The sequence below is a fragment of the Corvus cornix genome, chromosome Z (assembly GCF_000738735.6).
Source record: "Corvus cornix cornix isolate S_Up_H32 chromosome Z, ASM73873v5, whole genome shotgun sequence".
Lineage (NCBI taxonomy): Eukaryota > Metazoa > Chordata > Aves > Passeriformes > Corvidae > Corvus > Corvus cornix.
This window is the reverse complement of record NC_046357.1, coordinates 44,095,098-44,117,164: the sequence shown is the minus strand read 5'-3', so window position 1 is coordinate 44,117,164 and position 22,067 is coordinate 44,095,098. Positions and strand designations below refer to the sequence as shown.

The 22,067-nt window shown below is 41.7% G+C and overlaps 1 protein-coding gene across 6 annotated transcripts; it reads left to right on the top strand.

The window, feature by feature from the left end:
* The first annotated feature begins 75 nt into the window (after window positions 1–75).
* On the top strand, window positions 76–20,934 carry PTGR1 (prostaglandin reductase 1). Of its 6 annotated transcripts, none has more exons than XM_010401330.4 (10): window positions 76–181; window positions 7,720–7,826; window positions 9,719–9,764; window positions 10,473–10,532; window positions 11,751–11,918; window positions 14,378–14,495; window positions 14,782–14,937; window positions 16,441–16,546; window positions 17,554–17,672; window positions 18,608–20,934. In XM_010401330.4, exons 2-10 carry the CDS (start codon window positions 7,721–7,723, stop codon window positions 18,716–18,718), a joined length of 990 nt encoding a protein of 329 aa, XP_010399632.1. In that variant the 5' UTR covers window positions 76–181; window position 7,720; the 3' UTR covers window positions 18,719–20,934. The 6 variants fall into 6 exon arrangements, with proteins under 6 accessions (XP_010399632.1, XP_010399631.1, XP_010399630.1 ...); XM_010401329.4 differs by having other exon boundaries at window positions 76–185; XM_010401328.4 differs by having other exon boundaries at window positions 76–189.
* The last annotated feature ends 1,133 nt before the right edge of the window (window positions 20,935–22,067 follow it).

The following is a 22,067-nucleotide window of genomic DNA, read 5'->3' as shown; positions in this document are numbered from 1 at the left end:
AGCGCCGCAGCCGTTAGGGGCGGTGCCTGAGGGCGGCCACCCCCGCGCTGCCTGCCCGGCCCGCCCTGCCCTCCCCGGCAGCAGAGGGGCGGGCGGTGCAGGGCCGCGCCTGGCGCTTCTGGGAGCAGGAGCGAACGCTGCCGGAACGCGGCCGGAGGGGACAGCGCGCACCCCCGGGCAGGCAGGCAGGAAAGGCGCGGCGGGCATAGCTAGGAAAGGGCTCCGCCACCTCTGACGGGGGCGCGACCCGGCGGAAAATGGCGGGTGCCGGCCCCTTGAAGGAGGGCGGCCGGAGGCCTGTGGTGCCCGGGGGATGTGGGGGTGGACGTGGCACCTGGGCGTTCGTGTGGGGTTCTGTAGCGGGGCTGAGGAGCTTGAGCGTTAACTCCAGGCTGCGGCGGGAAGTGCTTTTGTACCGCCCTGAAATTATATTAAAATGAAGGAAGTGCGGTTCTATACTTTCAATGCAATCCTACTATACCACCCCCTCCACCCCCAAGAAATATAAAAGGGGAATAATAATCGCCATCTGTGCCTGTTCAAATCTGTTGCTGTGATTTACATAGACGTGCTTCCATTCAAGCAGAATAAGGAGAATTTGTTCAAAATGTGTGAGTACGTGTCACTGGAAGAACAGTAGCTGTCTATTTATTTCTGCACCGGTCAAAGCGGGAGAGTGAAGTCGGCTGGATGCATTTACTCATTCCTGAGCCTGCTTTAGTCGTGCTGTGTAAATGGACCAGGATTTTGCAGGCTGGCTCCAGTCTTACACTGTCAGCTGGACAGTGTTACTGCTGAGGTCTGCTGTAAAACTTGGTGTCCTGAACTACTGGGTTTGATGTTATTTTAGTTATTTGAAATAATTCAGAGTGCAGGCCTATATTACACTAGGGAAAAAAATAAAGTGTATTTGCTTGCTTCAGGAATTACATTGGATGCAGCTGTTTAAGGCATTACTAGTGACAGCACTGCAGCTGGAACTACTGCAGCCAGAAGCATTTGATGGTGCCTTATCTGCTGCTCACTTGCTTACCTCTGGACACCATACTGGGAAAAATAGCACAATGGAGAGTTCTGAGATTTCTCCTGCCAGACTGTGGCAAGGTCAGATATTAGGCAGGTTGCCTGAACAATTTCTGAAGAGACTGTGAAATGTTTATCTTTCAAAAGTAATACAACTTCGCCTGTCTGTGTGCTGATCACTGATCTGTGATTCCACTCTTAAAATTTGTTTCCTTAGACTCTCGTTAACATCTCCCTTCTTTTTTTCCTCATGTCACTTTAATTTTTAATTTATCTATCTCGGTCTCCTTAATATTACAAATAACAGGTAACAGATACCAGATAACAGATCAGAGGTATGTCTTGTATGTGCTAAGTGGGCTGGAGCAGCAAGTTTCCATCTTTGAGGGAGAAGTTGGTTGTGCATGTTACAGGCAGGAACTTGTTCAAGGTTGAAACTACCCTTGTAATATTACAGAAATCCAGGAGGGGGCTTCAGAGAGATCGGTGGTGCTAGAAAGCACCAGATTGAAGCTTGTCTCTTGCCTTCTGAGTTCACTTAGTACACTATGCTGCAAGAGATGTGCACGCTGCAAGGGGATGTTTAACCTTTGTAGAAATCTAAGCTTTTAAAAACTCAAAGGTTTTTTTTGGCAGCTGTAAAATCAAGTAGATTAAACATTTCTCTCTGTGGTGCAGTAACAGGCCTATCTCTGCAAACCTAAGAAGTGAAACTGAGCTATAGTATGTTATTACAGCTTTGAGGAAATTTTGCATTTACTGATGTTGCAACATGTGTTTGTCCTGTATCAGCATTTAAGTATAGCAGAAGTACAAAAAGTGCCTGAAAGCAATTTAGGGTGCTGTGCAGTGACTGGGAAAGCACAGCTGGCCTTTCAAGAAGCTTCAGCTTTGTTTGTCAGCCCATATCACCTGCCATACCCCATAGAACCATAGAATTGCTAAAGTTGGAAAAAGACCTTTAAGATCATCAAGTCCAACCTAGCACTGCCATGTTCACCAGTAGATGAATGTCATTTGTCCATGTAGTAGACATATCATCAAGTGCCATATCTACATATTTTTTTGAACACTTCCAGATATGGTGATTTCACCAGTTCTCTGGGCAACATGTTCCAATGCTTTACAGCCCTTTCTGTGAAGAATATTTTCATAGCACCTACACTAAACCTCCCTTGGCTCAGCTTAAGGTTATTTCCTCTCAACCTGTCACTTGTCACTTGGAGACTAGCCTCCCACCTGGCTACAACCTCCTTTCAGAGTGTAGAGAGTGGGTATAGAGTTTTCAGTGGGTGTAGAGAGTGATATGGTCTTTATGTGCAATTTCTGAGAGATGAATGCAGCTGACCTATTTCTGTGATGGCGTTGGTTTCCCTTTTCACTTCCCCTTGTGAACTTCCTCCTTTGAACCTCCGTTGGAATTGCAGCCTTGTAACAATGTGCAGGGTGGCACAGTCATTTAGCAGAGTGATAACTAGTCACCTTCAATCTGACCTTTTTCCAAGATTTGATAGTATTGCATAAGGAAGTGATTTTGCAACTTTATTGTTTCATAATGCAGTGTCATGCTTGCGTGGATATTTGCAGTATGGTCTCTGCCAAAAGTGGCGTGGGAGTGGTTTGCCTTTACTTTGTTCTTATCACAGGGGAAAAAAAATACAATTGAAAAAGCATTGTAAGAATTAAGCCAAGTGGGGAGGACTAATTTTTGCTAAAACTTGTAGGCATGTAGGATTTGTGGTTGGTAATCCTTGTATGTGTATAGGAAATCCTGAGGTGGCCTCTGGGTTACTACGCCCTTGGCAGGACTTGCCAAGAAGTCCTTTTATGCTTATTTGGGGTTTTTTTGTGGCTTGTTTTCCTTTTTTGAGGTATTTGTCCCTTATGCTGGTTCTTGGCACTTTGCTTTGAAATACTGCAGAATACAAATAAATTAGATCTGGCAGAAGAAAATAGATAAGATGACGATTAGAAAAGCTTTGCTGTTGTGATAATGGGTGAATTTCTCCTCAGAACCAATCTACAAACTAATTATGTCTGAGATACACTTCACTCAGCTTTTAATCATACCCTTTTCTTACAATGTGGGTGTGACCATAGGTGTAGCTGCTTCAGAATGGAGGTACAAGGAAAAGTACCACGATCATATCTGCAAATTGTGACTATCAGGAAGATGAACTGTTAAGCTAACCCAAAATTTGAATTGAACTCATATGTAACTGACAGGTTTCTAAGAGGATTTTGTCCTCACGGTTAGATGTGGGCAAGTCCAGGCTAGGAAACCATACCACACCAGTCAGGAATAATAGCTGAGGTTACTTAAGAGAGGTAAACTTCTCTGGTTTGACTCATGCTCCCTTGAGAACTTTACTGCTTTTCTGCTTTAGTGTGAAGATTCCCAGATTTCAGGTATCACCACTAGCTCTTCGGCCTCCAGTCAAACTATTTCAATTTTCTCAGACTTGTCTGTCTCTTTTATTCCTGACCTTCTTTTCTAGTTGCTAGTATGTATTATGGAATTACGGTTTTCACCTCTTCCTTCTCTCTTCCATTTTCCCCTGCATTGTGAACCTCCTTATCCATGCTGATTTTGGGTACCTGAGTTATGATTACCTGTGTGAAGGTTCTTAGCTTTCAGCTCTGGTACAGTTTGCAGCAACTGCAGTGTCTGAACACAGATGGGATCTTTGCTTTTTTATGTATATTCTTAGTGCAAAAAGCCAAGATTTCCCAATCTATTAGTTCTTTCCTTGATAGTCTTTATTATTTGGTAACTTGATGGGCTAGACCACAGGGCAAGGAGGGTTTGAAGGACATCAGAATAAATGCTGTCTTGGAGTTCACTTCAAAGGCTTTGATGGTTCTTTTTTAAGAAAATCAAGCAGAAATGCATCCCCTTATTTTTAAAACAGTCTTCTTATCACTGTCATTGGTTCTTTCTCAAGTTATCATAGCAGTCTCTTTACTGTAATGATTATAATGGTCTATGAAACACTTTATACAGAAAACACGCAAAAGTGAAACAAAGAGTTGTAAATCTAACAGCAAAAAGCTGTTAGACAAACATTCCTAGTAACAATTCTGAGTCAAAATTGGCAACATATGAGGAATTTATTTGCCACAGGCATGTTCAAAGAAACAACTGCCCAATTTATTGCATCATGGTATATGTGTTTTGTTTCTTTTAATTACTTCCAGAACATTTCATCCATCTTTGTTTAATGGATAACCCAAGTTTTATCCATAGCTAGACAGTGTTTTATTAAATTTACTGTCCTGGTTAGACAATTACTGCTGATTAAGTTTTGTGGGGTGTACTCGACTATGAAATTGCTCCCTTACTGCACCTGCAATGTATTAATCAAGTTTTCTGGGGTGTATAGGCCTTTGACTCCTTAACTTTCTCAAGATATCTGTCTTGTTCTATGACTTCTAATTATTCTCTAGTTAATTGGTAACCATTAAATAATTCTTTATTGAACTTTGTTCTTCAACTATTGATTAAGTTCTCCAAGGGGTATGGGTCCATGGAGCTCCTTTCTGCATGTGCAGTGAGGTAATTTCTCAGGGTTTTCTACTGTCACTCAGCCAACACAGATCTAAATCAAAACCAGCTCAGAATCAACCAGAATAAAAAATCACAGTCAAATATTTTTAAACTAATTAAACATAGTTCATTACAAAATTTTTTTAAAAATCACAGAACTCCTGGTTAACTAAGATATAACTCACTGTCAAATGTATTATTCAAACCTACTGACCTTGAAAACAAAGCAGTTTTGCAGTTTACAAGAGCAGGTTACTGTTCTTGGAGCTGAGGTTGTGGCTGTGGCATGCTTAGTCCAGTAAGATTTAACTGGACCCCACAAATGTTGTATCACTGCTGTTTATCCTTTGGGGTTATTTGATATGCTTAAGCAATGTAGTACTTACCACTCAGGATTTTGTATCTAAATATACAAAATAGTCTTGGTTTGTTAACTTGGAAATTACTTTGTGTATCCATTAATCACACATGTGTCTGTGTTCTGTTTTCTGTTTGCTTTGGGTCTTTTTGTTTTACAACCTACAGAAAAGTCTTCTAGTCTTGAAGTGGCTATAATGATGCAATTGCAGTAGAAAAAGAGAAATGGTAAGCAGAGAATTTGTCCTGTTTCTAAAATTAGGCCTAAATATAATAAAAAATGGTTCAATGAAATTAGTCTTTCAGTATTGATCCTAGGTGGAATCATTGCTCTGCTGAAAAAACCGGTGTATTACAAAAAGTGGAGATTTTTGATAGGAAGGTGAGGATTCGTATGAATGGGAGGTGTGAGAGTGGAAGCACCCGGGGAAACAACAGAAGAGAGCCAGAAAAGGCCCGTACTGATAGGATGTAGATTTGCAGATCGTCATGATTACAGCCCGTTTGACAGCGCCAGGTAGGGAAAACAAAGGACAGCCCTCAGGCAAGTAGTAAGTTCCTGTACTCAGACATGGAGACTCAAGCTATTAAGATAGGATAGTGGGAAAATAAAGAACAGGGCTGTGCCTTGGAGGCATACAGACAAAAGAGACAAAAAGCAGGGAGTCGATATTGATGATTCACAAACGTGTGACACGGTGGAAGACAAAGCATTTCTGAATACACTGATGGGTTACTCTTGCGGGTACAAATGGCACATCAGTGAATGGCTGCCAGCCTAGCCATCATCCCTTTATCCCTGCTCATTCCTGGTTGGGGCACTTGGGTACCTATCCAAATGCGGGGCACACAGGTGGGACAAATCTCTCTCAACGCCTGTGAGTGTAAGCTAGTGAGTGATATCAGTTTTGTGTTACTCTGAACACACCTTTTGCTCCTGTAAACGTGTTTTCTGGCTTTGCTTTGTTGTTGCTGCAGTGTCATGGTATCTTGTTACAGCCAAACACTGTTGATACCAAAGCAGATACATATAGTGGCAGATACAAATGCTGGCTTTGGCTGCCAACTTACCGACTGTGGGAGGCTTTGACATTGATTTTGATTATACTTTTTTCGTTTTGTGAGAGGTGATTTCCCCAGCACACGTTTCTGGTGCAGGAAACCCTCACTTGTGTTTGTCATTGAGGAACACGGAATATCTCTGTTTCATCATAGAAAGTTGTGTGAGTTGAGTCCTGATTAGTTTTTGGATTTGGTGACTTACTCTTTTATCTAAATAGTGGAGAACTTGCCCTGTTCTCCCTGATGCTTGCATGTGTGTCTTTAGTAAACACGTTTTGCTTTTTTTTTTTCTCGGGTCCTTGTTACTAATTAGTACTTCTGTCTTCATGTGTTTTGTAGTTGAACACGTTGCTGTGTGTTGGTTTCTCTACACTTTTCACCCTTCATGTTGTACTTGTGCGTTTTCACAAAAAGAACAAAAGGTGAAGATGGTCCCCTGGACAAAGTTTTCCCCCATGCTACATATCTCATTGCAACATAGTTGGGGCAAAATGCCAATTGTTTCTTAAGGTGGCTCGCAGATGGAGACTTAGCCACACAAGCTCTCCTTGCACTGGGAACAGTGAACATGTCAGAGCACAGACCATGAGTGGCAAACATATGGGCCATTTGCTGTGTTAAATTATGAATTGAGCAATGAAATCGACATTAATTTTTAATTAGATATTTTTCCACAGAGGTAGAACTCTTAAGAGTTCTGGATGAGTAAAATGTGATTTGAAGAAACTCCTGTTGTGGTGGATAGTCTTGGTCTCCAGACTGCAGTATTTTTTGGGTTCTAGAACCATGCAGTGTGTGCATTTAGCTTTGCATGCTTGATAATGTGCCTGTGCAACTGGCTGGGCACTGAACTGGGGGTGGTTTGGAGGACTGATCTCAAATCTTAATGCGAGGAAGGTGAATCACACTGGGTGTGACCTATGCTATGTTTACTGAGGGTTTACACTTAATCCTGGGGAAGTGTACTGCTGACAGCAGACATTTCGCCTTTTTAAAGTGTGTGTGACCGAAGGAGTCCAGTCACTGACTGAGTCGGATGTAGAAGGTTATTGACTTGTCAGCAGAAGACCCCGTTTTCACCTGCCTGCTCTAAGTATAAGATTCTCTTTCTTTTTCACTTGGGTATAAGAAGGGAAAGGGACTTGTGAGGATAGAATTAATGCAAGTCATTTGTTTGTTTCTGTCTTCTATGGAAAATGTTGGTAGCAATATGCTCCCAATTGCAAGCTCTGAGCTTCACAACTGGAGAAGCATTTTCTTTCAATATGATGAGTGTCACAGAAAGAGGTCTTGCTTACCTTTGTTTTTCTCACTTGCACTTTGGTTCAAGCTTGTAAAAATTTAGGTTCAGGTAAGGGGAGCAATAGACTTAAGTTTTTAATTTTTTTTCTAATGGGACATTTTTTTCCTCCTAAAACTAGTAGATTTCTTTCTTTAGTATCTTTAGAGTGGGAGTTGCACATTTTGTTGGGTTGACTTCCCACATGAGGACTTGCTGCCAGCAGGCAGAGAGGTCTGGCAGGTCTCAGGAAGATCTGGGTTTCTAAAGCAATGAGGTGACTTTTCTGACATTTTCTTTATCCGATGATATTACCACAGAACCAAGCAGAGATCTTCTTGGCATGTTATCGAGATAAGTGTTTTGCCTCATGAAATCTAAACCAGCCCCATGAGCAGCCCACCACTGTTGGGCATCGCTTTGACTGGTGTACTTTGTGTTTGTTGCACAGGATGGTGATTGCCAAGGCATGGGTTCTAAAGAAGCATTTTGATGGTTTTCCCAAAACCAGTGACTTTGACCTGAAAGAGATAGAGCTGCCAAATCTAAAGGATGGAGGTGAGCAGAGTGCTAAGTGTTATTACTAATTTTTGTGCAGGTTATCTGATAGCTGATGTATGCCCGTGCATCTATAAAGCTGCATATTTCTGTTTGGAATTTCAAAAATTGGCGGCTTGTCACAAGCCATGTGCCTTAAGGGAGAAGGACAATTGCTGAAGAAATATACTGATGGGGTTGGTAGTTTCAAAGACACCTTGCCTTCTGGTAATGCCCTTAGAAACAATGACTGAACTCTTGTAAGTCCAGTACACAGCAATTGCGGCACACCTTTCAGAGTTTCATGTTGCCTAAGTGCACTTGCTGCCTGATGCAAAGGCATTCGAATGTGTTTGCAAATGGAGAAAATTACCGAAGTGGTATGGCCTCAAAACCGACAAGGAAACCTCAAAGCCACAAGGAAAACAGAATTTGTTTAATGTAGAAAGAGAGAAGTGGACTGTGACACAGAACCAATGAGGTAACTGTAGTAAAACTCAACACATTTTACTAGTAAAAGGTTTTTATCTACTTTAATTTGCAAAATCATTTGAGAAAAGATGGAGAAGATGATACCCTATAGGAGTATGTTTTCAGTGGAGTTTTTCATGCTGATAGGGAAAATATTGAGGATAGTGCTGAGGGAGAGCAGTGACTGCATTGGGAATGAGGCTATAGCTGAAAGACCTCAGGGCTGGAGTCAGTGAAGGCTGATCTTTTATTTAAAGAAGCAAGATGGCAAGACTTCTGCCTGCATTCAAAATTTTTTTTTTTTGCCAGTCCTTATCTTATTTGTTCTGTTGCAACAAGAAGAGAGGTTGAATATAAACAGAAAAAAAAAAGGACAGTTTTTATTCCTGTGTTTCTCTGTTTTGAAAAGAGTAAGGAATATGATAACTTGTTACCATATCAACAGCAAGAGCTGTTGATAAAAGAATGAACTTTGATTTTTGGTTTCACATGGACATTTTTACCATATTTTCTTGAGCCTCATCTCACCACTTGTCATTTACAAAATTTGCCACACTTTAAAGGGTGTGCAGGAGGAATTGTGCAGAAGGTTATTAAAGTACCAATTATGTTTACAGAAAACTGTTTTCTCCTTACATATACAGATGCACTTAAAAATTTCATGCCTGTGGGTATTTAAGAACATGGAGTAATTTCTTCCTTCCTATTTTAATCCCTAAAGCAAAAAGAGGCATAAGTTCATACTACAGTGGCACTTTTAAAGGCAGTGGCCTTCCTTGTTATGTTATGTGTCTTTCTTGCTCACTCTTGAGTAATGGGAAGGTATTTGAATACATTTCTAGCTTGTATTAGCTAGACCACTGCAGCACAGGCAATGAAAAATATTAGTAGGTGGAGATGAACCGCTAAAAGTGCTGTGTAAATGAGAAGTTTAAAACATGTTTAACAATGTATTTCCCAAGAACTGGTGTTATTAGAGACAGTAAGGTGAATTAGGCTACTTAGAAAAGATAAGCTAATGCCTTCTATTTAAGGAACCAAGTAGCTCGTATTTACCTGTGCCAGGGTGTCTTATCACCCTCTTCTGGCTGAATCGTGGAATGACATTTTATAGGCATCAAAATTAAATTAGAGTTTTGCTTAGGAATTCTGTCTGTGTGACCCTTCTGTAGAGAGAGGAGGCATATACAAAATTGCGGAGTTGAAAATAAGATGGTTTCCTAAGGATACACTGCAGAAAGTTTCTTTTTCAACAGCATACCAATAACCCAAAACTAATGAATGTAGTAGTCATTTCTGGTTGGTTTTCCCTAAACAAAGATGGGATGTGGGGGCTTTGAGCTGTCAGGAGTTCATATCAATTTAGCTGGAAAACTGACTTCTGGAAACTATGCTCTACTGCACTGTTAATATCCAGGAATTTGCTTTGTTTTTCATCGCAGAGTTGCTGCTTGCATCGGTGTTTCTCAGTGTTGACCCTTACATGAGGTATACCTTTTTGTCCTTTCTGAATTTCTGGCTAAAATGCCTCATTTGATTTGCCACTTAAACCTCAAAACAACATGCACTGGCAGCACCCACTGTCGCCAGAGTCTCAATGCCTTTGTCTTCTTTTTATAAAGCTCATATTAATTACAAGACTCAAAATATAGAGCTGTGCCAGATTTAGCTAGACATTGGGGTAATGTTTCTGCTGCCCTAGACTTTTCTTGGAATCAGCTGCTGTTCCTTGTCATGTCTTCAAATGAAATGCAATGTACTCAAATGAGACTGCAGACCCATAGCAGTTCCTGCTTAATTTAACTTAGCAAACTTGTACTTAAAGATACATATTCTAAGTTGGACATTGCTGATATACCCAATAAGCAGTAGTTGATGCACAGGGAGACTGGGTAGTTTGAAGAGGCTTTGTGGACACTAAATTCAGAGATAGTTCCCTGAGTCTCAAGCTTCATGTAGAGGTAGACCATGCTGGGAAGATCAGTGGTGTCATCCCCCCAACACTCCTGCCCGGGATGCTCAAGTAGTTGGCTCTGGAAAACATTGGTTATGCTGTTACAATGACAAACTATTTGTGATCTGTTCAACAACACTGCTGATACTCTCCTTCTGGGTCAACTGGTTGCTACTAATTCTTAGTGTGTCTGGAACATTGTTAAAGTTGCGTACAGTAAGCTGTGTTTGCCTGTGTTACAGACCTTACAGTCGAAGGCTCATGAAGGAAGGGGACATAATGATAGGCACACAGGTTGCCAGGTAAGATCTTCAGTTCCTGATACCAATGTGCATGGCAGATCTCAACAGGAATGTGCTGACACTTGAGACATCTGCAGCCTGCATTATCCATCCTTGACTTGAATCTACATACTTCTGCTACTGATATTCTCACCTGTAACTGGTTGGAATGTGTTTTTCTTTTAAGAACCTCTTTTACCTTTCCGGAGAGCATTTAGGCCCCTGATAAAATCTATATGTTGTTTCTGATGATAGTGTCTTCAAAGGTAATTCTTACAAATGTGAAGCACTAACCATTGTACTTGCCACACATGTTAAACTTCACTTTTTAAAACCTGATGTGGTGGTAGCTGCATGTCTGCAATCATGCATGCTATTTACTTCAGCTGAGAATACCTCAGCATCACCAAAGATACAGCTCTAGCCAAAGGGTTATATAACCTTAAATCCATCCTTTTCCCAAGCTTGTGGTAATTTAGCTCTACAGATGTCCCCTCTGTCTGCTTGTTCCTGCTGTGCTGCCTGTAAGTTGCTGCCTAGGAACATCTGTGGCTTTTGACTCTTGTGTTTCTCTGCAGAAACATTGAAGGCTGGGATAAATTAACAAACAAGTCTGATGAACAGAAGGTCAATTGTTTCTAATAATTCTAAGATTCTTATCTACCCCTTTCCAACACAGTTTTCCTGTTGAGCTAAGAAAGTGAAATTTTCATTTGGCATAGAGACTGCTGATATGGATATCTCCCTGATTTAAGATATTGCTTTTTATCTGGTTTCTTTACCCCAAGAGGTTCCATCTTCAGGATCTTCAACTTTTAAATGAGGTGCAGGTTGTCTGAGAACAGACAGCCTAGCAGCAACTCCTTGCTTTAGTCCATGCTTTAATCCCAGCATCCTCTTTCTTGCATTCTAACTCACAGAAGCCTGGTCTGACTCAAACCAAACTGGTGCTAGTCAAAGAAAGAGTTGGCATTTGTGTGGGAAAATGGGGGTTTTTTTTGGGTGGGGCTGAATCTAAAATCATCTTGCCAGTATTTCCCTCATGGTAAGAGGTCGTAGGCATTTCAGGAAAGGCACTTGACACCGACAGCATCAGCAGGTATGGGATAAAAATCCTGACACGAAGTATTTATTTTCTGAATTACAGGAAGAATGGAAGAGCCAGCCAGTATTGATTTGTTTCTGTGTTTTTGGTTTTGTAGTTTTGTTTTGTTTTGTTTTTTTTTACTTTTTACACAGGATTGTAGAAAGCAAAAATCCTGCTTTTGCAGTGGGGGCCTTTGTCGTGTGTGATAGGGGCTGGAGAACTCATTTTATCTCTGATGGGAAAGATCTACGACTCCTTCCTTCCAGTTGGCCGGAATCACTCCCCAAATCTCTAGCTCTTGGAACAGTTGGCATGCCAGGGTAAGTTTGGAGATGAAAAGGCAACTATCCCCTGGATTTTAGTGTGCAGGAGGTTTCTGCCTATCTGTATGACCTTTGTCTTGTTCTACCAGCATATTGCCTATTCACGCTGGTAGAAAGGTGTGCTTCTGCATGCCCTTGCCCTGTATAGGGCATGAAGTTTGGCCTATCCTCTACATCAGAGCAGATTTACCTTGGAGATTATTGTGCCTCTCCTTGAGGAGCTGTAATAAGTAAGAAAGAGGATCCAGGAAGAGCTGGATAAAATCTAGTTCAGTCTGTGTTAACCTCAGTGGAAAGTCTCAAACTTCACTGGCACCTGGATTAGTCTGCTTTTTCTGATTGGGCTCTGTTGCTATCACTGTATTTCCAGAATCAACACCAAAATGCAAAAGACAGATGCTGTATCATGTAGCAAAATAGATGTCGTTTGAATTGCACTACAGCAGACAGAACTGCTGTGCTTTGGAATCTGTATTTACTATTGGAGTCTCTCAGTCATCTGGTTGCATTTCTTACCTCATTCTCTGTAGTTTTTATGGGAGATGAGGACTTAGTCCTAATGCCTGAAAGGCTTTCAAAATTATTGTAAAATTGTGTGTGGTGGATAACTTCTCAGATTTCATTTTAACATCAGTCAAGATGCATGTTTTTTCTAGATGTCTTATAGAGGGATTCAGTTAACCCTTTCAGATGAGACCATGTGGGAAGCTCTAAGCTTGAATTTAGAGATTAGAAGAAGAGTTTTAAGGGATTCTGGGCCAGTTGATGAGCTACTTCAGTGGTTCCTACAGATTACTAGTGCACTGCTGAGACCTGAACTACAGTTTCCAGTTTCGGGCCCCTGACTACAAGAAGGACTTTGAGGTGCTGGGGCATATCCAGAGAAGGGCAACAGAGCTGATGAAGGATCTGGAGCACAAATCTGATGAGAAGCAGCTGAGGGAGCTGGACTTGCCTAGCATGGAGTAAAACAGGCTCAAGGAGACCTTACTCTTCTCTACAACTACTGACCCCCATTTGCCTAGGTTATAGGCAAATGGGGGTTAGTCTCTTCTCTCAGGTAACAAGTAATAGGACAACAGGAAATGGCCTCAAGCTGCATGAGGGGATGTTCAGGTTGGACATCAGGAAGAATTTCTTCACAGAAGAGGTTGTCAGGCATTGGAACAGGCTGCCCTGGGAAGTGGTGGGCTCACCATCCCTGAAAGTGCTCAAGAAACAACTGGATGTGGCACTTCACACTAAGGTTTAGTTGACAAGGTTGGACTCAATGATCTTGGAGGTGTTTTCCAACCTTCATGATTCTGTGTTTTACCTATGTCCCGGGGTGACTGTATGATACTGTATTCCCTATCGTCTGCCCTATGCCAGACATGAATCCTGTGCCTTCCTGTGTCTTTAAGCAGTTTCTCAGGAGAGGGGGGAGAGAAGCAGGCAAATTTTTCAGAGCGGTTTGTGCTCAAGGACATACAGTCCTCTGCATTCCTGCTGCTACAGAGCCAAGGAAAGCACCTTCCTGCTTTTTTTTCCCAGCTCTTGGCTCCTTTTCTCGGGAGACAGAGAGTTAAAACTCTTTGGTTTTTAGCTAGCCTGCTAGCTGAGCTGCTTGCCTCCTTTGGCAAGAACTTTTCTTGGGTCTTTTCTGCTCTGTTCTGGAACGTCATCACCGGGAGGCCCTACACCGCGGCCTGGAGGGGCCCACTCCAAACCCCAGCTCTGGAGAGGGCAGAGCCACACCTACAAAGAATTCTGAATCTTCCTCGGTCATCTCCCAGAGAGGTTTTATTGTTTAATGTTATTCATTCTTTGTCCCTGTGCCTGCATGCACTTTGCTTGTTAAATAAATAGTTTTTTTCTGCTTTCCTCCAAGGAATTTCTTTTGGAATCGGGTGGGGGAGGGACTGTTGAAATCTGCCTTCTAACAGAGGGATGTTCATTTCGGACGTTTTCCTTCAAATTTGTCTCAAACCAAGACAAACCATAGCTGTGCACAGTAGTCCTCAGGAGCAGTGAGCCCATTCGTTCAGCAAGTTTTCCTCACCCTTTTTATCTTTTTCTGTCAGCTTCGATTTGTGATGAGTATCATTTAATCTGGTAGATACCAACTGGCAACTGACGTCTGTCTAGCTTGGATTTACTGTCTCTTCCAGTATGTAACTGAGTTGTCACAGAGTTATTGGTGTTTCTCCTTGTGACTAATGAGCACAATGAAAGCTGTTTTCACTTTAGAGAGATTTCTGCCTCAACATTCTCTTTCCCAGCAGTATATCTGTGGGTTTTTTCTGGCATGGCTGTGAAAAAGCCAAAGAAGGTGGGATTAGGTTTTGTGTTTCACAAAATAGGAAAACTTAATCTTGTTCTGGTGGTGATGATACTTTGGTTCAGTGTGGTCAAGTCACACTTCTGTGTCTGTCGTCTTTTTTTCCTCACTGAGCATTCTTTCCTTTTCTTTGCAGCCTCACTGCATATTTTGGTCTGCTGGAGGTCTGCAAGATGAAGCCAGGAGAGACAGTGCTGGTTAATGCTGCAGCTGGCGCTGTGGGCTCTGTGGTGGGTCAGCTCGCTAAAATTGGGGTGAGTGGCTTGAACTGCTCATACTTGCTGCTGAGAAGACTTAGCTGTAAAACAGGGCAACAAGGCCATGAATGATCAGTAGGACAAGCATCCCTGAAAGCATGCCTGCACTAGGGTCTTGACATGGAAAAGCTCCTGAAGACACAGCAAATCTAGTTGAATGTTTCAGGAGCTCATATGCTGACAACAGCCTGACTTTAAGGGTGAGCCCTTCACCCAGCCCTCTCTGAGTGTCAGCCTGTGTTGTCAGGGGATGTTTATAAATGTTTTTCTCCTTTCCTTGCAGGGTTGCAAAGTGGTCGGCTGTGCTGGTTCAGATGACAAGGTTGCCTATCTGAAAAAATTAGGCTTTGATGAAGCCTTTAATTACAAGACTGTTAAATCTCTGGATGAAGCACTGAGTAAAGCCTCTCCTGATGGCTATGACTGTTTCTTTGACAATGTAAGTTCAGAGAGAAGGCCTTGTCTTGAGGAGCTGTCATTTTCTTTAAACTATAGCAGGAACTCAATATTGTATACATCTAATTGAAGTCTACACCGGGAGCTCAATATGGAGGTCCATTTAATCAAGCAATGGTCTCTGTAGGAGCTTACTGCTTTTCTGTTCCCTTCCTACACATACTTCTGCAGCTGACTTGGGCAGTAACAGAAAGAACAAGACCCAAAAGGCAAAGCTGGATTGTTGGCAGTGTTTGTGGATGGAGAAAGAGAAGTTGTACTTCACTCTCTGAAAAGCATGGCACATTTTGGGGGGTGATGGTCACAATAACATTTAACTGATCCAGTCCATTCCTGGCCCCACCTTGGACCACAGGCAGTTCTCTGCTATTGCTGATAGGGGAGTGAGTGTGGATGGCTCTGCATTATGTGGTCATGGGGGCTGCATTGGTACCCATAAACAAAACAGTAGCAAGGCCCACTTGCAAAACTACTGGAGCAGCCCTCAGATGTTTCTGACATCTCCCAAATATAGCTGGAATTAATGGGGGCTGTATACTGTTCTTGCCAGGTGTTTGAATGTAACCATCTTGTTTTGAAGACTAAGAAAGTGTAACAGTATGGATGCAGTTAAACCGCGTCAGTTCACTTTCAAGCCAGAGAACCAGCCCTGGCTCTTTTAATTTCCTAATACAGCTAACATATACATTATACCTGATAATATAATACCTGGTCACAGGGGTATTAGCTGATATATTGGCCTTAAACTCCCTGGCTAGCTACCTGGTTTAAAGAAGCCATTGTCACCTCTTTAGCATTTCTTTCCTTCAGCAGTGTGTCTGCCAATCCACGGATGAAGGTCTTGAGGTTCTTCCTTTCTTGGCAGTTGAAAGGAATATTTGGTGTTGGGGCAAAATGCTTGTCTCGGTGGCTGGAGCTCCTGCCACTTTGCATTAGCCTTCCAAATTTCATGTCCCAAACAGGTTTTATGGCCATGGCCATTCCCTTAATTTTCACTTCCAACTTTTATGCAGAGCTCCCCACAGCAGTAAATTTTATTAGATCTTCTCACCATTAAAAGCTTCTTTTCACAGCACATCCCTGTTCTGGAGATGAGAACCATTAAGTAAAAACTTACATCACCATGATGTGAAAATGTAGAAGTGCAGACTGGTGTGTTGGAAAAGCAGAGATGGTGCTTCTTAGCACCCTTAGGAGGAGGGACCTGTGTGCTAGTCCTGCCTGATGCTTCCAAACCAAGCTTCATGAAGCAGATTTGGAATTAAAGCTGATTTCCTACATTCATGACTAATTTTTGGAAGAGTGAGATTGAGTCCTCATAGCATTGTGTAAACGCAAGGGTTTCTGCAGCCACCAAGTCTTTGGGGTAGTGGAAGTTGCTTCCCCAGACTGAACCTGTTGGTGCAACTGCAATATTGGCAGATTTTGACAGTCAGTGCTAAACACTGGATTGTCTCTAATGCTGCACATGCTCTGGTTCTTACAGGTGGGCGGAGAATTTGCCAGTGTTGCTATCAACCAGATGAAGAAATATGGAAGGATTGCAGTCTGTGGAGCCATCTCTGAGTACAATGACTCTGTGCCTCAGAAAGGTGAGGACCTGATTTATTGTGTCTAAATTGATTTTCTCTTTGGTGATGGCAGAAAGACATAATGAGAGTCTACTGTTTACTTCCCTGTGCCATTTAAGTGTATATATGTGTGTACATTTGGGTAACTAACTGCTGTTGTGGGACACTGGAACCACACTCCTTCTGTGTACATGCACTCGTGTACACTATCTGGTGAACATCAGCTGATTAGAAATGAAGGAGTGGTTAAAATACTTAAAACAGGACTCCACAGGGCCCTAAGCAGATACAGATCAGCAGAAGACAGGTGTGGTGTCATGATGCCATATATACAGTAGTACATACTTTAAGATGAGATAATGGTTTTCCCCCAGGTTTTTAGATGATGCAGGTTTTTGTTTTTTTTTTTTTTTCCCTCATAAGATTTCAGCTACTAATGAAACTGCTGAGAAATGTGGCTGAATGAATATTCATTTTCACTAACATTAAATTTTACAGATTTTCCTTCTAGAAGAAATGGGAGGACTGTGTTCTCTTTGGCAGCTGACCGGCTTTGGACTCTCAAATCACTTTAAAAAAATGGAACAGGCTTTTGGGAATGAGGAGACTATCACACATTTTTGTGATTGAGGAAACTGTTTTCTAGAGCTTATAACTTAAACTTTGGGAGTTAGAGAGAGCATGAGAGCCTGGCAAGGTGTCAAACAAGGTGTTAAAACAGTATTTTTGAGATTCAGCTGAAGTCCCTCAGGTGAAGCTGAGGCCACTTTATTTCTGAATCAAACTGTTTTCAGAAATGTTTAGCCCCATAGCTTTATAAATCAGGCCTTTGTTTCCCTAGGTGGCTGTCTATCCATGAATTTTTGGTCTTTTGTGCTGGAAATTCTGTTTGGAAAAATATCTGTTGCTTCTGGCTGAAACAAAGTGATTCAGTGGTCTTTATTGGCTAAAAGCTCACTTTATGCATTAGGATTTATTCTGAATGAAACTGATACTGCAGGTGGCTTGCTGGTTACTTTCTCTTGCAGGGCCTTATGTGCAGTATCCAATGATCTTCAAAGAGCTTCAAATGGAAGGGTTTCTTGTGACCCGATGGAACCACCGCCGAGAGGAAGGTCTGAACGCTCTGCTAAAGTGGGTTGTGGAGGTAAGGAAGGAAGGAAGGAAGGGGCAGTTGTCTGTCAGGTGTACTCACTCTGCAGATTCCCTCTTTGCAAAGTCTCTTGTCATAGCTGTTTAGATGAGGTCCCAGCATGACACTATCCTTCTCCCTGCCTTGATCTTTGAGACTTTTGGGGACACTTAAACCATAGTAAATATGCCTGATCCCTTCCATGTTTCGTTGAGACATGTGATATTAGCTTGTAGACTCAGATATATTCCAGAATACTTGTAGGCTTTGAAGAAGCATGCTTCCAGAATAATTCAAAACACTTATCTGGTAATGAAGATTTTCATATTTAGAGTAATTAGTGTATTTCTCATTCAGTCATTTGTAGTATGGGCCAGGATTTCCATTGTAGTATTGTGCTGAAATTACTGTCAAGAATGAATGTTTTTGTAGTATTGGGAGCTGGGCTTTAAAGGGACTTAATAGGGAATTTCTTATATTTTATTTTTCGAGGTGGAGGCTGAGTTAGTAGCCAGGTTGGTTCATGGGTGTGAGAAGTTTGTTAGCGGGAACAATAAAGGCTAAGAGGCTGTAGCTTTTACAAACGTGAGGATTTGGGATGGGTCAGGTTTTGATGATTGGATTTGCAATTCCATAGTTCTGTATGGGTAGAGACAGGCCTGGCTTTGCAGAAATGATCCCCTACATGTCAGTTGTCTGGGGACTACATAACAATAAATCTGTCCTGGTGTGTTTTTACAGCAGTGACTTCTGCTTCCTGTTATGACTCCACATAGAAGGTTTTACAACAAAAGCAGACCCTCACAAGGGCCCACCTGGTTTTGCAGTTGTCCTGGTGCATGCCAGCTTGCATGTTTCAAATGAAACGTATATGATGGAGAAAATTTTGCTGCAATTTATTTAGTTTTGGTGGATGAAAATGCAATAATTTCCTTTCTTACTTTTGACAGGGAAAAGTGAAGTACCATGAACAAGTCACTGAAGGATTTGAGAACATGCCAATGGCTTTTATTGGAATGCTAAAGGGAGAAAATATTGGAAAAGCTGTTGTAAAAGTGTGAAGTCAGATATTCCTGGGAGAATGACACAGGAGAATGTTAAATCCTTTTAATTCAGTTGTCAAATCATACGATCAGTGTGTTTCAGTCATTTTGCTGGATGTTTGGTGATGGTAACTTCTGTTAATAATTTGGCTAATAAGACTAAGTATATTCCAATTGCTTTGCTCTTGAAGAAATCAAGAGTTGCTTCCCAGAGCTACACAAAACAAAGTACCTTAAAATTGCTGAAAATCAGAATTGTAAAAGATTTGATAGTAGCTTGAACCTTTCAATGAGCAGGCTTGTAGAAAGGAAAATCCGTTCGAAAGCTTTGCTAGCTTGTCAGCGATCTCCGACAAACAGGACGGGGAGCCCAGACAAGCTTTCCAGGAGCTTTTTATTATTTTATTTCTGCATCAGTCTCACAAGAGATGGTCTGAGACATCCAACAACTTCCTGATTGCAAAGCATTCTTAAAAGAAGGCAATGCTTTTAGCCAATCAACATGCGTCTAAAAGTTACAGACAGCTGTCTTAACCAATTCATAAACAGCACACGTACCTCTGCTATACACAATGCTGGCCTATTATGCTTTAACAATACACAAAATCCTCATTATAAGCCTTAAACTTATCTTTCTTGCTAAGCATATTTTTTGCAACTCCAAAATCTATCTAGGCCAAACCTAGAAACCCTAACCATTGTTTTAATGTCCTTGGTGCTGCATAACTGTATCTTCTTCTAGTTTCTCACAGGCAAAGCTGAATTCTAAATCCTTTTGCTTTATTTTCTGAAGCCTGCTTTTATTTCTCACACCTAAAATCCTTTCCAGCTTTTGTGTTTCCCCACATTAGCTGATGGCACATTTGATGTTTACCCATTGATTTGGCCCAGAACTTTGCAAGGGGGATTTTTTTTAACCAATATCGAGGAGGGGAGAACAAGCTAACCTAACAACATTTGGGGATTTCAGCTTCCTCTCTAGCTGGCTTGCTTTTTTTTTTTTTTTAAATTAAACAATGTAGCTATCTCAATTATTCGGAGAATATGGAAAGATAAATCTCTTGATGTATACTTTGCTTGTGTTATAGGTCTATTTGTGGAACACTTGTCTCTTTCACTTCCTTGTGGTTCACACAGAGGAGCTAAAATATTACAAGCACTTTTTTATCCCAGTGGATCTCAGTACAGTTGATATGGATAGATCACTAATTTCCATGAGAAACTTGTAATTGGTGTCCAGGCTTGGAGCTGACCTTGCCATAGAGTTCACCTTGGCTCTCCTGGAAGGTGAGATCAATATGATGGCCTGCATTAAATTAATTGGTGTCCAGCACAGACAATGTGCCGAGCAAAGGAGACACACAGATTAGCAACACTAAATATCTTAGATGTTCTGAAAAAGACAGAACAAGAACCTCTTAACTACGGGATACAGACAGGTATTGAAGGTGATGGTGATCCATTTTCAATCACTGTGGAGGACTTCTTGGTTAGTTTTAAGGTCTCATTACTGATTATTGAAGAGGGATCCTAAGCACCCTTACTTAGTATCTTTGCAGAGCCAGGATTAGATGCTCTGTATGTCAACAAAAAGAGATCCCTTACTTAAGATGTAGATTGACAATACTTGCTGAGTGAACTTAACAAAACACACCCTGAAATGCAGGTCAGCTGGCCTCTGGGGAAATGATGAGTCTTGGTTCTGGTACCTTTTATAGTGTTTTCTGAGGAGAGTGAATTGACAATTTGTGTTAGCTCCAGTGCTGTGGTTTTACAGGGGCCACTGAGGAAGATCTGTGGGCTAATACCACTGTGTATCATGTAAAGGGGTAAACCAGAAAAGGGAACTTGTTGTCAGTAGGCTTCATATCCACTGAGTAGAGGTCTGCTGTTGTTGGTGGTGTTTTGTTGAGGAATTTTCAGAGGGCTTGCAAATCCTAAAATACTACATTGTTTTTAGTCCAGTGAATTAACAATCTCTTGTTTCAAGTAAAGTGTTGATTAGGAAATGAACTAAGAATAGCCACATGAAGGTCCTGTCTCTTGGTCAGAGTTGCAGAAAGATTTGTCAGTCAGAATAATCCTGGCTCAGCCTGCTTCCTCCTAAAATACTGATCTGTACATTCCCCTTTCTGTGTATAGATTTTATGCTTCATAAATTGCAGTTGATTTTTCAAGGCTATTTAACCATGAAAATAAAATTTTTATGTGTAAAACCAGTACCACACCACACACCTCTGAGCCTCTGAACTTCTCTGGGGAACATAGCTATTTTTTCCTGAAAATCCAAGTTTTCTGTTACATGTCAGGAACACTGCCACAACATGAATAATGACAATTATATCCCTCACTGTCTGGTGTTCTTGCAGTAGTTTCTTACTGTAAGCTTTGTTGTCCTCAGAGTTCTAAGCTTTGTGGAACAATACCTGGATTTTTCCACATGTTGAAAATAAAAAGGAGTTATTAAAAATTTTGGGTTTTTTCCTTGTGGCAGTGACACAAGGTAGGATGAAAGTCTCTCTGTTTCCCCCTGCTAGTGAAGCAAGCTAATCCTTTGAGTACAACCAGGGTAATGAAGTTAACAAGGTGCCAATGCCCAGCCTAGAACAAAGATGCTGAGATGTGTTGCTGGGAGAGGCTTTTCTGCCAGTACATGGCTCTGTGTCTTTTTAGGGGCAGAGCATGGGGTAGTACCATGCAGGCAGTCCAGCCTGTCCTTGGACAGCTGCACAGGGCTGGTGGGTGGCAAATGCCATGTGCCAGGCTCCCCCTCCTCTAACATTATCACTCTGCAGCTAAGCTTAAAGGCTTTCTGGGAAGGGGTGAGGTCCTGGTGGTCCCACTGGCTGTCAGAAGTTGTGCAAGGGCTTGGTCCTCCTCAGCACTACAGCAGTTCTCTATTGCATGTGTCTGCAAAGGTGGAAAGGGTGTCAGCTCTGCACAGGGCACAGGGGCCATTCTTCAATCACCTTGCAGCCGTGGCTGTGCTGATAATCATATCTGGTCTTTTTGTGCTCCTTTTCTCCAGTCCACATGACCATGTTTGTGCCCCTACATAAGTTACACTTCACAAGTAGGGTGGCAGTGGGATTCTTGAGACTTTATTATCCCAGTTAATGGAGGATGTAATATATGAGAGCAAGAGGAAGAGTTTATTTAATCTTAAATGTAAACAGCTGCAGGCTTCATCATTTGTTGGCTAAATAGATCTTCATTTATACATATCATTATTTCTAGAGTAGTGGTTTAACTGCTTAACACCTTATGCTTGCCTGTGCAAAATGAAGCAGTCTCTAGACTTAGAGTTATTCCAGGCTAGTAAATATGCAACTTTTGTGTCCTGTTCCTAAGCAATGTCAAGCTGGGG

What these genes read in the sequence shown, in the direction of transcription:
- PTGR1 (XM_010401330.4), top strand. Translation starts at nt 7,721, where the DNA reads ATGGTGATTGCCAAGGCATGGGTTCTAAAGAAGCATTTTGATGGTTTT. An exon ending in ATAGGCACACAGGTTGCCAG is followed by an intron (nt 10,533 to 11,750) that starts GTAAGATCTTCA and finishes CTTTTTACACAG; the next exon opens with GATTGTAGAAAGCAAAAATC. An exon ending in ATGACTGTTTCTTTGACAAT is followed by an intron (nt 14,938 to 16,440) that starts GTAAGTTCAGAG and finishes TGGTTCTTACAG; the next exon opens with GTGGGCGGAGAATTTGCCAG.